This window comes from Lutjanus erythropterus, chromosome 4, assembly GCF_056507025.1.
Source record: "Lutjanus erythropterus isolate fLutEry1 chromosome 4, fLutEry1.hap2, whole genome shotgun sequence".
NCBI classification, from domain to species: domain Eukaryota; kingdom Metazoa; phylum Chordata; class Actinopteri; order Lutjaniformes; family Lutjanidae; genus Lutjanus; species Lutjanus erythropterus.
In genome coordinates, this window is record NC_139320.1 from 45,197,793 (window position 1) to 45,213,859 (window position 16,067).

The following is a 16,067-nucleotide window of genomic DNA, read 5'->3' on the forward strand; positions in this document are numbered from 1 at the left end:
TTGCCATTTCACAAGTATTAAAGGACATGTCATCTGTTTGCAATCACTGGAGTACATCTGTTAATATTCACATTAATATGGCACCTCTTAACTGTACACTATGCACAACTTGTACTCCCTCATATTCATCCTTCAGCATACAAAACTACAAACTTTTGACGGTACTGTACATAGAAATATACTGTCTTCTTTATGCTAATAAATTAATTGTCTAGCCTCATATTTAATGTTTACAAAAGAGTCACTGCTAATGAATTTAATTATTTTTTACTGATCTTTGAAGGACTAAATGATATCAATCTTATGTTTTAATGTAAAAGCATGACTGTAGGCTTTTTAAAAAATGTGTTGGTTGTAAACATTCACTTGCAAAGATGATATATTGATATACAGTATACTGAGGATTTCATTGGATTTGCCAATTCTTTATTTTGCCATAAAACACTGCAGCTGACAAGCATGAAAGTACAGTAGCTTTCACTTGATAATAAACAGTAGTCTTACTGCATTCATATATAGGCATGAACACACACACACACACACACACACAACATCCCAGAATGTGTGGAATGGTGTCTCTGAGGCCTTGTTGACACCCCTCTGTCTCTCCACTGATTTAGAGGGTAACCCTGCCAGCACTTTTCAATCTTAAACACACACACACAGCTGTCAGAGCGGGCCACAGTCCACCCAGCACAGAGATGCCTGCACACCTCACCCCGCTTTATTCAATCACCCCGGCACTGGATCCCTGTGACAATGGGAATCCCTGGGTCAAATAGCTATTGGTCCGATCCTGGCGGAGCAGCGGGGCGATAAAATGGCAGCCGTTTTGATCTGTTAAATCCTCCGGGAATGACCTTGGTATCCTGTGATGGAAAAGTTTAAGGGAGCCGTGCTCATGCACACTTTTGTCCTGCTGTGACCCCTCTGCGTGTACGGGAGAAGGTGTGTGTGTCAAGGGGGTTTAACATTAGTTCAGAGATAAGACCGCTGTAAGCAGCTGTCAAGTGTGAGATGAGCTGAGTTGTTCATGGTGGTGAGCTGTCAAAGTTCTCTCTGTGAGCCAGCAAACATAGAGGAGGAAGAATGTGAAAATACAACAGTGATTTAAAAAAAATCACCACTTTAGTTAGAATTAATAGCTATTTAAAGAATAGTTTGGGCAAATATGCTTGTTTGAGTTGATGATGATGAGAGGATTAATACAATTTTCATGACTGTAAATATGAAGCTACAAAAGCCAGTTAGCTTAGCTTAGCATAAAGACTGGAAGCAGGGGGAAGTGCTGGCCTAGCACTATCCAAACACATTTTACTGTATCTTTTTTTGCTTAATCAGTAACCCTCACAACACAGGTATTATTTTGTTTTAGATTGAGGGGATTCAATTTCCTGCACAAGTTAGTAAGAGGCCAACTAAACGGCCTGGTTGCCACTCAGCCAGAAAAGCATGCAGCCATAGGCTACCTGAAATGCAAGCTTTCTGCCTTTGCTCCATTCCAGTGTGGTCACGTCTAGGAGGGAACCCTAGATTTGCAAAACTCTTCTTCTTTTGTGCATGCCTTCCCTCAAGCTGTAGGTACATCCAAAGCCTCTTATTGCACTCAACCATAAAACATAACCTAACAGTACAAACGTTTATTTTTATGACTATAACTTTTGTTTTGCTAGTGGCATAAAGGTGCTACAACTAGCACCTCACTCTACAACACTGTATTATAAAGTGATGAATAAAAGATCCTTGCATTATATGACATCAGAAAGATTTGTGGAAGAAAGCAGTGCTCTGCACTTCATTGAGGGGAGTAGAATCTGATTTTGGTTGCCTATTTGCTGATTCAATAGAAGTTATTTAGGAAGGTGCCATCAACTTCATACAACACTGCCACATGACCTACACATCCCTTTATTCTCTTTAATGACTGGCATTAGCTGGAATGTAACTGAAGTGGAGTGGCAGAAAGGACTGTATATGTCATGATACCCAAACTTGAAGAGGTCACTCAGTAGAGTGCAGGTAAAAGATGGTGAGGCACTTACTGCAAAGTCACCACAGCTGCCAGATGCAATCAGGGGCAGATTTGCAAAGAAGAGTGAGAAGTCAGCTGTCAGTAAAGCAGAGCAATCAAAAAGTAGAACAGACCACCAAACCACGTCATCTTTGAGTCCATGTGAACATTGGTGGTGTTCTAGAGACACTGCATTCACAAAGATGGGATGACCAGGAAACATAATGCCTGTGGCTGCAGCTGTCTCCATTGTGGAGCCATAAAAAATGTTTTTTTCCAAGAAGAATCACAGACGTCCTTCAGTAGTCATGAACATGCACAAACAAATTAGGCTGATGGGTCTGGTAGTACTAGAGATTAGAAGCAGGTATGTTGATAATGCATGCACATGCAAGGTATTGCATGATCCCTGCTAATAACAAATATGGGAAGAGGTGTGCATGCATTTAATGACAGCATGATAAATTATGTCAGCAGCTGGATTTAAACCTACATGGCTCACATCTTGCATTTTGCATTTTGTGGAAGTTGTTCTGTCATTCTTCTTTTCCCCTATGCACAGTCTTTACCTGATACTGAGTGATACTTTTATATCCATCAGGAGTTGTGAGTATTGTGTTTGGAACAAGTGTAATCCACTAAGTATCTGCAATAATGTTTTATAAATAACCATGAGTCCCTCCTCTGTGCTGTGCTGTGTGTGTGTGTGTGTGTGTGTGTGTGTGTGTGTGTGTGTGTGTGTGTGTGTGTGTGTGTGTGTGTGTGTGTGTGTGGGTGTGACTCTGTATGGTTACAGATGGGAAACACTCCAGTGGGCCAGATTGTGGAAAATAACACACTCTATTGGGTGTTTAGTTGGTGTGTGACCTCAGACTGTGTGTATGTGAAACATGGGCGGTCCACTGAGGATGGCTACTTTAGGAGCGGGCCCTGCCCCTATTGACCACAGTAAGCTGGACAACGGCAAGAAGGTCAGCCAGTGTTGGATGCTGCAGAGAAGAATAGGTGCCAAAACAGAGAAGTTTCTAGTAAAAAGACAAGATACAGAAAGGCTGTACTGCTGGAGCACATAAGAACATCGGCATTCTCCTCTTCCTGTTTATCGTGAGGTCACCACCAAAAGAGGAAAGGTAACAACCCAGTGGTTATTCTGAACAATGCTGTTATTGTTGTGCTACCAAGACAAACAAAACCTTTCAAAAATTCTGCAACTGACAACTAATAAATGAAAAAAGTTTTGTTAAAGTCAGTTTGTTAAAGGTACAGCTCGCCCCGTAATCGAATATACTACAAGCCAGGGGAAAATATGTTGTTAATGTGTGCCACCTGGTCAGATTCTCCTTATAATAAGATGAATCAAGCCTGTGTTTACAGTTTCAGAGGCAAGGTTACAGTGAGTAGTACATTAGACACTTAAAAATAAGCAGGAGAGGATGTTTATTCCCATAATTATATTTTTACAGTTATATTTTGTGGTTATGGTGGTGGAAACACTACCACTGTTGTCCACAGGGGGGCTCTAAAATCAATAAGATACGAAAGTTCCTTGTAGTAGCTTTAAGTTACATAAGTGAAGACACTTAAGCCTAACCAAACTGTGACTGTTTCACAGCGTTAATCACATGCTTAACATCGAGTTTGCCTGTTGTTGGTAACAATGTGTCTTATTTGAGAATTAAATGTCAGTAATGTATTTTAAGTATTTCAAATACACAAATACAAGCTTTTAAAGTATTTTGTTACAAATTACATCCTATTTTTTTCATGTATATTACATAATAATCAAAACTACCCATGTCTGCTGTTAATGCCTAAGTAATTTTGCGCTTTTATTTTAAAGCCTGATCGTGTGTAATAGATAGATAGATAGATAGATAGATAGATAGATAGATAGATAGATAGATAGATAGATAGATAGATAGATAGATAGATAGATGTGTATTATTACTGTATAATTTGTGGGTGTGTGTGTCATGTCCCATGTGTGTATATGAGGGGACATTGTGGCCCGTCTCCCTGTTGAGCGATGGTAACTGTGAACAGATGTAACAGCCTGTCTGAGAGGTGCCTGATCCTCTAATCTATGATAACAGACATTCATGCACCCACAAATAGCAAATGTATCACTGAAGACACACACACACACACACACACACACACACACACACACACACACTTATATTTTTTTTTAAAATACTATTGTGTTTGCTTTGGTCTGACCTGTATTTCTGGCAATCTTAACTTTTTATTGTGCACCTCTCACAGCCAAGACACTAAAGGAGCCACACCTGTTTAGAAACATCCAGCACGACTGCATCTTTCCTCCTCGTCTCCTCGGCGGCAGCACCTTCCTCTGCTCTCCATCCCATCCTGCCTGAGATACCGCCATGGACCGCTCGACGCAGGAGCTGTTCCTCAACTTCATGATCGTCTTAATCACTGTGCTGCTGATGTGGCTGCTGGTAAAAAGTTACCAGGACTAAATGAAGCGCGGAGCAGCAAAAGAGGGGAGATGAACGAGAGGCCGAGGAGATGGAGAGATACGTGTGGAGGGGGAGCCAGCATGGTTACTGTAGGACTTTGCTGCTGATTGATTCTTGTTCAGGCACAGTGTTTACATCTTTTCATTCTTTTAGTCTCTGGTCCAGAGCTCTAGTATTCCAGTGAGGTTAAAAAAAAACACTTGATTGCCACAGCCAGGTGAGCAGAATATCAATGCCAAATGAGTCTTGGATCCCTATTTGTATCCTGAGATGTTTGAATTTCTGGCAAGAGCCAAAGGGGAACTCACAGCAGGGATGGGAGGGTGAATAAACAGGGGGTTTGAGGCTCTACATTTTCACTGTTAGAAAACACTGAAATGTCACTTTAATATATGCAGTAGCCCATGTCACTGTGTCATTCATGTCACCTTGATACACTGAACCATGCTGTTGTGTGTATTGATCCATTTTTACCAAGTGATGAATGTGTCAAATGCAGATACTAGAAGAAGACAGCAACTCAAATAATGAAGCATTTCAGTTTGTTTATGTTCGCTTCTTGCCATTAAACAGTCCTTCATTTGTTTGATTCTTTTTCTGTTTCTTCTGTTTCTTATTATGCATTCACCACAGAGCCCATAAGTTTCTCTCCTGGTGTCTGGAAAACCTTAAGTTATTGTTTCCTTTGAAGCTGCAGGGTGTTGCTTAAAGATACACAGGTACAGGTAAAGTTGCACGTTTCCGCCAAACAAGCAGCCACTGAAGATACTCAGGTGATCTATCTATCTATTGGTCACATGTACAGTAGAATTGCCGTGTGCACAGGTATCATGAGAGGAGAGACAGGGCATGCATGGACACATGACAGTCTGAAGCAGAATAAAGGCAAGAAGTTTAAAGTGAAAATCCACCCTGATAATTTACACGGTGCTGCCACGGACTAATTTTAATTAAAGTTTATGCAGCACTTGATAATAAGGGTACATGACTTATCATGAATGAATTCATGAAAAAACATGAATTTATTCATGCGGTAATTGCTGAAATAAAAAGAATGTACAAGAATTAACAGTATCTTGTACGAATTAATGCAAGAAGGAAACGTTAATTAATGCAACAACTAACTGACCAGCGACAGCAGTTCACACTGTTGAACTCCAAGTGTTGTCATCATGATTAACTCAGCATTACTTTTTCATGACTTCATCATGTTTGTGGCCCCTCAAATAAAGTCAGACCTCTTGTATATTCAGGTATTATGTATTTGGACTCCATTTCAATGATCAATTATTTTGTTAGGAAAACAATATTTAAATCATGCATATCATGTATGCATAAGCAACAAACAGTTAATACATATGATTTGACAATTATGACACAATTAATTATATGTTATTCTTCAGTGTTAGTGTTCAGGGTGGACAGGTAACAAAACCACTTTATTTGAAGGGCCACAAACAAGTTAATCAAGATTACAACACTACAGAATGCATGGGCACTCTGTGACTGGAACAATTTCTGCTCAGTCCCTTTAACTGCAGACTTACCTATGAAGACATACACATCATTCAAAACTCATTCATTGATAAAGTACTACATGTATGAATTCATGCTTTTTCATGCACAAAATCATTATAATTCATGTACCCTTGGCATAAAATGTTACCAGGTTTTAAATAGTGTTATATATATGAACAGGTCCCCAACAGCTAGAAAAAAGACTCCAATGACTGAACATGAGAGACCCAAATATAGGATCATCTTATGAAAATATTACATAATAATGTGTGTTTTTTAGTCCATACTATCAAATAATGTACATCAAGCTTAAACAGTCCGCTGTTCTTTTATCTCATGAGTTTTTCTCACATGGTGAAGCAGACATAGTAGAGGAACTTATGATATGTTTTGAATAATATTGCCTGAACAAAATAATTTGATCTGCTCAAGCTGTAAATCCCTACATGCAGGAAAAAATGTCTGAATTCCTCCCGAAGGCTGTGAATGGAGCCTTGAAAATATTAAAGGACAAAGTCCTTTTATCTATATTCTAGCTGTAGGAGAGCTGGTAAATTTACAGACGCTGCTCTTCTTTGGGTGAATTCTCCTTTTAAAGTATACTAAGCTGAAACAGATACTCAGGTACTAAAATAGGATTTCTAAAATAGTCTTCTTCTCAGTAGAGTCTCTCCATGGGAGGGACCACATTTTGACTCACACAAGAAAAATCCCGACAGCAGGTGCATAACACATATTGTCTTTAAATAAAAAAATAAATAAATCATTTGGCTCAGGTGCTCTCGTGTTACAATGATCTGTGAGACGTGGAGTTAGTTGAAGATCGTCATTCTCTCTCGATGTGTTAGCTCAGTCAGTTGTCCATCATGCACAGAGGAGACTCATGGGTACTTGCTTGCATCAGTGACACATGTAACACACATGTATATCCGCTCACATGTGTTCATGAGGGCGTGTGTCTGTATCATGCTGTGTCACCCCATGGGTCTCTGTATCTGTTGAAGCTGATGAGCTGGCAGTGGAACTCCGTGAGCGCTCTGGGCATGGGAGCCACCTCCTCCCACTGACTCCTCCCACTGTGGTACACCTGCACAGGCCACAAGAAAACACACAGATGGTACAAATCAAAACTCTAACAGGAAATCCTGCGCGAATATTTTGCAAAACGGCTGCAAGAATCACCCCCTAGTGTGGTGCGTAGACATCAAAATGGGGTTATCTTAGGGAGTCAAAGATCGAGTAATGTTGGGAGGATTCTTATCACCAAAGTTTGATAAAGCCCTCCTATCCTTAGACACCGAAAAGGCTTTTGAGAGGTTGTAGTGGCCTGCCTTTTTAATATCTTTGAATTATCTGCGTGTGGGAGACATTTCTAAAACAGGTTACAACAAAAAATGGGTTATAACAAAGACAAAAAAGTAATTTTTTAAAATATTCTTGAGTATTTTTTAATAGTATTTTAGAGTTTGTCTTCATGTCTGTTCATGAGGCAGTGAAACATGAAAGGAGAATACCTCCGATCACTGGATTGGAGTGTTTCTGAGGAACAGGCATCACTGTATTAAAGCACAACTTTATAACAATTTTCACAGATTTGGGTGAAACTGAATCATGATTTTATGGAAAAAATATTTCCTGGTTTCCCCTTTTTAGGCCTCTTGAAAGCAAAGAGACATTTGTCTCATTAGAAAACTTGTCGACAATGACTTCCACTTTTGGCTAAACCAACCATAACTTAGAAGACCAGCTTACCAACGAAAGTCAAAACTGAGAAGCATTTGTGGATAAAAAGGTTCTTCTACCTGAACTTCATCAGTGATCTCGTCGGGTGAATAGTCTCCACCCAGGATGTAGATTCTATCCCTCAGACCCACTGCTCCAGCGTTGAACCCAGCACACTCAAATGACCCTTCACCCTTCCACACGCAGGTCTCTGGACAAAAACTGTAGACCTGGATGGGAAAAAGGAACTCTGTGCTCATTTCCTGCTACAGAAACTTAAACTTTATATGAGCCTTTCACGCTGCAGTGACTGAAAACTCATTCATTCATCTGTTGGCTCACTTTATAAGTGGACAGGTCACAGAGGTGCAGCGTGTTATTAATCGACACCGCCTTGACCAGTGTAGCGTGGAAGAATTGGCCGAACTCGGCCACCAGGCGGTTCCACTGGTCCTTCTGGGCATCGTAGCAGAAGAAGCAGTCCAGTGAAGGGTTAAATGAGTCTGTAAGCTCCACCTCTGACCCCAGAGTATAGATGACACTGCCACAGGCACTGGCCTCAGGGTAGAAGATGGCAGTGGGCAGCGGGCTGACTGAGGTCCAGGTCTGGGTCAGAGGGTCGTAATACTCTGTCTACAATATAGGAAACAAAAGATCAGAACTTGTACTGCACATTAAAAAAAAAAACCCAACCAAAACCCCATCACTCCTTAGTAATGAAAGGAAATCTCAGCCAATTATATTGTCTGAATTGTAAATAAAGGGAATACTCTGACATCCAGCAAACTGGGAGCTCCCTCTCTGGATCCTTTGGTCCGTCCTCCAATCACATACACTCGGTCCAGGCAGGTTACAGCTGTGTGCATGGTTCTGGGCTTCAGCATGGCTGGTGCAGGCGTGCAGGTTAGGGTCAGAGGACAGAAACACCAAACCTCATCCGTGGCATCGTGGAAGGGCTCAGCCACGTGAAGACGTACTGCTCGGCAACAGTTACCCCGGCAGCCGCCTGTCACAAACATCTTAGATCCAGGGGAAAGACAAGAAGATGGTCAACTTTTTCAAAATATAATTGAAAGTATAAGTATAGTATAGTATTTTTCCCACAGAAGGAAATCCTAAATAACTTGTAGAATCCTATCTTATCTTACTTTGTCCTAAAAACCCTAAATACTCAATTAAACACCGCTTATCAACTTTTATGTCTGTCACCAAGCAACCAACACAACTTTACTCATCTTGCTAAACAACTTTTAACCATTGTTTTTTTTTTTTTTTCATAAACATACTGAAACATACATTGAAACATACTCCCAAAACAACAATGGGACCCTAACTTTAGGACAGATCCGAAGATGTTCTTTTGGGGAAATTTACAACACTAACTTGAGAGATGAAAAAAGTGACACAGTCTCCGCAGTATCCAGCATCTTCATAGATTAAACAAGTTAGCTAACAATTCCGTTAGCTAGTGTTAGTGAATACTACTGTTAACTAGTTAGTTAACTTATGGTTGGAAAAGTGAAGGTTAGGACATTTTAACAGTTATCCTAAAGTTATGTAAGTTTATTTAAGATTTTGGGAAGTTAGGTTGCCTGTGTAATACACATTTACCTAAAGGACCAGTGTGTAAGATTTTATTTTATTTTATTTTTACCTGTGCCCTCTGTAGATATAAATGCCTCAGTCTAAGGTAACAAAAACAAAAAAAAATCTTATTATTATCTTATTAGATAATATTATCTTATTATCTTATTTTCAGGTCATTATACACTAATAAAAACATACTAATATTCCATTTCTGCCATAATCTGCCTATAAATGCCCCTAAATCTTACACACTGGACCTGTAAATTAGGATAGGAACACTGGAACATAGAAATATTGGGACTTTGGAACTGTTCATCTGTAATATGTAGGCTTTTTTCCGAAATTACATCACAAACCTCATTACCATGGTAACCAAACAGTTAAAATAGGATCTGAAAGTTGGGATGTTTCTGAAATTTGGCCCTTTGGTCCCTAAATTTACCTGGCATGTATATTCCCTGACTGTTCAGGTGTTATCCTCCAAAGGAAACCCAAGATAAATCTCAAGGGTAAAAAGATAATTAAAGGGATAAAAGAAAAAGTATTTTCTATGACTTCTCTCTTATTTTTTTCTTTCTTGTGAAATAATAAATACTCTTACCTCTTGAGATGTCTTAAGAGCTTTCAAACAAGCAATCTGAGAAGAAAAACTCACTGTTTGGTTAAATTGCTCATGACTCATGCTCACATCAAGGCTGTAACTTGTAATAAAGGGTCATAAGTTTACTCTGAACCTTCTCAGCATAGCTGGTGAGGTAGGATCCCGGTGGGTCTGGTATCGTGGCTGTCCCCTCTCCATGCCCTGTTCCCAGCTCTTTCCACTGGTCTGTTTCCAGACAGTAGCAGAAAGTGTGGCGGATTTCTCCGTTCTCCTCCGTCTTGTGGATGTAAATGTAGCTCTGTGTGGTGGCCGGTCTGGCATCAGTGAGCAGGCCGCAGTACTGATCCTGTCTGCTCTGAGCCTCTGACAGCAGGGCGAGACACGACTCGCTGTCACAGAGGAGGCTGTCTGAATCATGCAGAGTCTGAGAGTGAAGGTAACAGGGGCGGCGTGAAACAATCGCAAGACATCACAACAAAATCGCAGCACATGTAGTGCGTGTGTGTGTGTGTGCGTGTGTGTGTACCTTCAGTGCAGGTAGATGGTGGAGTCTGGTCAGAGACAACATGCCTGGCAACAGTTTTTGTCTTTCCGGGAGATCATGTCGGATCCATCTAAGTAGTGACATCACTACATCCTCCTCACTGGGCACGTTTAGAGCGTCTGACCTTAGGCATGCTTCCAATACATTCACCTGTAAGAGGCAACTGAATCAGGAATCAGAATTACACAGCAAAGGGCTTTTGGAAATGAAGGTACCATTTTAGAGCTTCGGGGCCAGACTTTATGATTTTTTTATGGGAACATTGTTAATCCCAGTTTGAAGAAATTAGATTAGTTAGGCAAACATTAATCAACATTTGTTGGGGTAAAGCCAGACTAAAAAATATTTATCAAAGTTACAAAAAAGAGTATGGTTGTTTACTGGTTTCAGTAAAAAGTCTCAATTTGTTTTATAAATATAAAAATAATCCTATATTTTATACAGAAATCGCAAACCTTTTCCATTATTGTAAGTAAAAAAGATGCTTGAAACATATTGATAAATATTGCTGTAAGGCCATTTAAAAGGAATAGTGTAATTTTTCTCAGCCTTCTTCTTTAACATGGATCACATTTAATAAATCCTCAACAGTTGATAATAATAGGTTACACTTTATTGGCTATGTAATCGGATTAGGAGCTGTTATATTAATTATTGAGACTGAGAAAAAACAGGTTAAAGTCTCAAACAGACAGAACACACTCTGTCTACATATGCATACATATAATATAATCAAGATACTCTATAAACTAATTAAAGGAATGTGTGCATTTATTAACAAGTAATCTAAATGTGTTTTGTTACATACACATCTCTGCCTCAGCCTCTCTGATTAAAAGAACTTCCTCATCACATCAGTTCTGCACCTGCATATCCAGAAAGTCCTGCGTTTTGGAGAGGTCAGAAAAGTTCTGGACCACAAACTCATTGGCACTTCGGAGGAGGGAGGCCGAGCCGTAGGCCTCTGCAAGGGAGAAGAGGGACAGACAGTTGCAAAGATCCATGGTTCGTATCAGGAAGTCACTGCACGCTCGGGACAGGACTGACACCTGAGGGAGAACGAGATGGAAAGCATCCATGTGAAAACATACTCCGTGATACATATGCAATATGATTTTAAAAAGTGTGTTTTAAGGACAAAAATATATATAAAAATGTCAACTTAGAGACAAGTATCTTATCAAGTAACTATGTCTTATTGTGCTATTTCTTAAAGGGACAGTTCACGGCAAAATCAAAAATACATATATTTCCTCTGGCCTGTAGTGCTATTTATCCATCTAGATTGAGCTAAAAAAGTTTTGCCAACCTATAATTTAATTTAAATAAATTATTTTTCTTCTTTAGATAAACTTCAGTCTTGACAATGTATTTCAAAAATCGGTCACAGTGATTTGTGAACCTTACTTGTCATGATTAGGGTGTCTGACAATTTAACATTTTTTCACTGAAACTATTAAAATATTAACCATTCACTTTCACTTCAATATGTTCATTCAGTATTTTTTAAATGCTTTTTTTGAGGTTTCTAAAACTCAAAGATTCAAGTTTATATAATGAAGAAAAATAAATTATCTCAACAAAAGATTAGTAGTTGGTAAAGCTATTTTAAAACTTAAGAGTATGAGTTGGGCTCAAAACTCTAAATCTATTAAAGTAAGTTGCCTTGAATTTTTTAGTTTTCCCAACTTTTTTGATTTTACAGCGTTCCATTTAGTGTAGCAGGGTCTTTCCAGTGAGCCAACATGCACAATAGCAGCACTGTAACTCTGTTTGACCTGAATGGAACAGAATTTCAGTTTCTATCATTGGTAACCTGTGTTAACCCTACTTTTTCATGTCAAAATAGCTGCCGTGAAAAGGGTGTATTGAGTGATGGTCCTGTTCACCCACACAGGTGTTTTCATTTACTTGAGTAAACCTCCGCTGAGGTTGAAGTTGGATACACTGGGAGTAAAATGAGATCACCAAAGCTCATACACCAATAAAAGTTGTGAGCTGTCCACCGCTAACATGTTGTACAAATGCTACACAGTCGTGAGAAGAAGTCTAATTAGTCAAAGTAAGTAAAAACACCTGTGTGGGTGTACCATAGTTATGTGGCAGACTTAATAATAGGAAAAAAACAGGTGGTACTAATAACGTTAACGATGACTATGCTCCGTTCAAGTGTTGCAGTAATGCTGCATTCATGTAGTGTCAAAATAATTGGAAAAATTTGTTCCCAACTGGGAAAATTCACACCCCCTCAAGTCAGAAAAACAAATTGGAATTTAGCAGTTTAATGGAATGTACTGGTGTCGTGTCCATGTTCTTGTTCCCTATTACAGGTTAAAAGCTCACGCACACACTCAGGAAATGGGGCCATCCATGAAGCACATGAATGCAGCATAAGAGTAATAAAGTTGTGAGCTGTCCAATGCCATCAGGTGCTACAAATATTAAAGAAACAGTCTGTACTTGCTCACAGCGTCATGAGAAGAGGTCTAATTAGTCAAAGTAAGTGAAGACGCCTGTGTGTGGTGGACAATTTGCTTTGTCATAATAGAAAAAGGGCAGTTTCATTAAAATCATAGACAAGGGGTCCTCAACCTTTTGTAAATGAAGGCCCACTTCTGATAGTTAAAACATTTCTGAGGACCACCTTTCCTAATAAATAGGGGGAAAAAAACTGAATAAGAAAAAGCAGAACATGACAAAAGCAGGAGAAATAAATTGGCCTGCGACAGGACTACAACACATGCCATTACCAAATTTAATTTATTCAGGGTCATATCATATTTCCTCACTCGCTTTATTTTAAAAAAGAACTCATTTTGTGTCACTGCATCTGAGGCAACATCACCGAGCTAACTGATAATGTGTTGTGATTCTTGTGATTAGCGTGGTCATTTTCTAACATAACTGGTTATTGAAATTCTGCATTTATATTCTACGTAAATTATTTTTTTGGTTTCTGTGAATTCTTGAGCACTTTTGAATATAAAAACAATCAAAAATAATGTGTCTTATAATTTAAGCTAACCATTTGGCAGTAACCCCTGCCTCTGGGGCCACTGGATGAGAACGGCTGCCACAGACCTTTTTCCCAGCAGCCATTTTGACATGAAATAGCAGATACGAGATACAAATTATTGTTCCCTTCCTTGACTCACTGGACAGGCTCTGGTATTCTAAATGGAATGGGACCTTAATTAGTATTACTGTTAGTAATATTAGTATTACCCTACTATTTTATATCAATAAGGCTGCTGTGAAAAAGGACTGTTAACGATGGCTCTCCTTTCGTCAAGCGCCTGAGAAAGTCATGACAGTGTGAGAGTGAGTCAGCATGAACAACGGCAGACTGAAACTGATGCAGCTAAACGGAATTCAGCCATAATTCATTTTAGTATTTACACCTGTGTTTTTCCTACTATGACATGAAAAAAATGTACATTTTATTGAACATATTTGGCAGTGTACATTGTACACTATGTTAAAAGAAAAAGAACAAATAAAGAATTTGCTCTATTTCTACCTGCAGAAAAGAGGCGAGTTGAAACAGCACATCTACATTGCCATCAGTGATGAGTGTTTCTCCAGAATAGGCGAAGTCCAGGAAAGAACTCACAGCCACTGGACACTGGTTATCCAGAGTCACTGAACCATCGCCACGCTCCCGCATATCCACCTCAAACATGGCCCTAAACACAGAGCAGTTACATGACATTAATGATTTATTAGATAGATAGATAGATAGATAGATAGATAGATAGATAGATAGATAGATACCTGAAGAAATCACTGCATGCTGCGAGGACACAACGATGGCAGGGAAAAGTCTGTCCCTGGACATTTATATTGAAGTCAAACATCAAGCCTCGCTCCCTGAATGATCTGAGCACACCCAGCAGCTGAAGCCCGTGTGACTCAGAAGTCCGCAGCAGGGTCCTGCACTCTGGGACCCCGTTGCATTGTGGAGCACTGCCAGGTTTAGTATTGGGCGTACTGCTGCTGCTGCTGCTGGGGTCATGGGCGTTGGTGATGCAGGAGGACGGCTCCTGAGATTCATCCATCTTTTTAAATTCTAACAGTGTTAACAAAGAAAAAAAAATGAAAGGAGATGATGCATTTTCAAAAATGTAGTGTGAGCCTGTCTTCATTTATGAAGTGAATGTGTGTGTTTCTCTGTGTGAGAGACACAGAGAAAGGTGAGCAGAGATAAGAAAAGGGAATTCATACAAACTATTCTGCTTCAGCATAACAGACAGTCCCACTCTACCATACAAGTATAATACTGCTGAGAACAGTTGGTCTGTGTCGACCACGTTCAGTATTATCACATAATATTCAGTACAAAATACATATAAATCACACTTACCTTAGAACATTTAAGTTAAAAGTCAAACATAACCTATAAGTAAGAGGAATACACGTCAAATGTACAGATATGTAGTCTGAAGCAGGACAGGCAGTACTCACAGTGTCAGCACCTCGGACAGCTCTCTCCTCGCTCGTGCCCTGCCGCTCTAACTTCCGGAAACGTGATATCACGCGAGGTCTCAGACGGCTTTTTTTTTCTTTTTTTTTTTTTCTTTTTTTTTTTTTTTTCTGGCGTATTTTATAATTGTCGCTAACACTATATGTTTTTATTTTGAAAAATTGAGGTATATATCTCGTTTATAAAGACTCTTGCGGCGTGTCAACGGCTCTTTGTTTTCAGGAGAATAAAGCGCAATGACGGCTGGGAACTGTAGTTCTGTCTTATTGGTTGCCTCACACACTGCAGGTCCTGGCTATAACTGAGCGAAAGTGTGCTTCATTCGTGTGTAGTACATTGCGGTTTGAAGTTGAGCAGTTATCAGATGCAAATGTTACCTTTTTAAATTAAACTTTATTTATTTATATACGAAATGATACATGGTTCAAATATTCAAGGGGAACGAAAATCAAATAATAATGGAGAAAATTATACTACAGCAATACTGAAAATGTATTTATTGATTATTAATATATTACCAGTTGTGCCTCAAATGGTAAATGGAATACATTAAAATAAAATAATAATAATAATAATAATAATAATAATAATAATAATAATAATATGTTACAAGAAACAATAGGATAATCTAAATTTATACTTTATCTTCAACTATGCAATACTGGCCTAATATATGTAAAATAATTGTGTGTAATAAGTGCAATAATAATTAAACTGTGCTTAATTCGTGTGTAGTAGTCTGCAGTTTGAACTGTTATCAGTTGCAGATATTATTATTATTTTTATTTTTCTTTTTTTTTTTTTCTTTTTACTGTATTTAGAATACAAAAAAAAAAAAAAATCAAACAACAGTGCTGGAAATGATACTGCAGCAAAGCCGAATACAAACACAAGTTTCAGTGACTTTTTGCAGATAGATATTGATGACAAACAGGCTACTACATGAAGGAATAGGTTTACTGCCTTATACACATAATATGTATCCAATTTTATTTCTTTAAGGAAGGGCTGGAAGTCAGTAATTACAGTACAAGTTGCTGTAATTAAGTAGTTTTTGGGAGCACTTGTACTTTTATGATTTTCCAGTCTGCTCATTCGTAAGTATTCATCACAAGATG

The 16,067-nt window shown here is 38.9% G+C and overlaps 2 protein-coding genes across 2 annotated transcripts; one reads left to right on the plus strand and one right to left on the minus strand.

Moving 5' to 3' along the window:
* Nucleotides 1–2,931: 2,931 nt before the first annotated feature.
* sln (sarcolipin) lies at nt 2,932–5,088 on the plus strand. The gene is made up of 2 exons (XM_084718118.1): nt 2,932–3,141; nt 4,282–5,088. The coding sequence occupies exon 2, from the start codon at nt 4,399–4,401 to the stop codon at nt 4,492–4,494; it is 96 nt and encodes a 31-aa protein (XP_084574244.1). The 5' UTR covers nt 2,932–3,141; nt 4,282–4,398; the 3' UTR covers nt 4,495–5,088.
* A 1,294-nt stretch (nt 5,089–6,382) lies between these two features.
* Nucleotides 6,383–15,042, minus strand: kbtbd3 (kelch repeat and BTB (POZ) domain containing 3). The gene is made up of 10 exons (XM_084718119.1): nt 14,931–15,042; nt 14,241–14,535; nt 13,987–14,152; nt 11,333–11,515; nt 10,449–10,616; nt 10,056–10,346; nt 8,511–8,753; nt 8,077–8,367; nt 7,815–7,964; nt 6,383–7,099 (listed from the first exon to the last, which is right to left on the minus strand). Exons 2-10 carry the CDS (start codon nt 14,522–14,524, stop codon nt 6,977–6,979), a joined length of 1,899 nt encoding a protein of 632 aa, XP_084574245.1. The 5' UTR covers nt 14,525–14,535; nt 14,931–15,042; the 3' UTR covers nt 6,383–6,976.
* Between the last annotated feature and the right edge of the window lie 1,025 nt (nt 15,043–16,067).

What these genes read in the sequence shown, in the direction of transcription:
- kbtbd3 (XM_084718119.1), bottom strand. Translation starts at nt 14,524, where the DNA reads ATGGATGAATCTCAGGAGCCGTCCTCCTGCATCACCAACGCCCATGAC. An exon ending in AGGACTTTCTGGATATGCAG is followed by an intron (nt 10,617 to 11,332) that starts GTGCAGAACTGA and finishes TGCCTCTTACAG; the next exon opens with GTGAATGTATTGGAAGCATG. An exon ending in TCACCAGCTATGCTGAGAAG is followed by an intron (nt 8,754 to 10,055) that starts GTTCAGAGTAAA and finishes CCTGGATCTAAG; the next exon opens with ATGTTTGTGACAGGCGGCTG.
- sln (XM_084718118.1), top strand. Translation starts at nt 4,399, where the DNA reads ATGGACCGCTCGACGCAGGAGCTGTTCCTCAACTTCATGATCGTCTTA.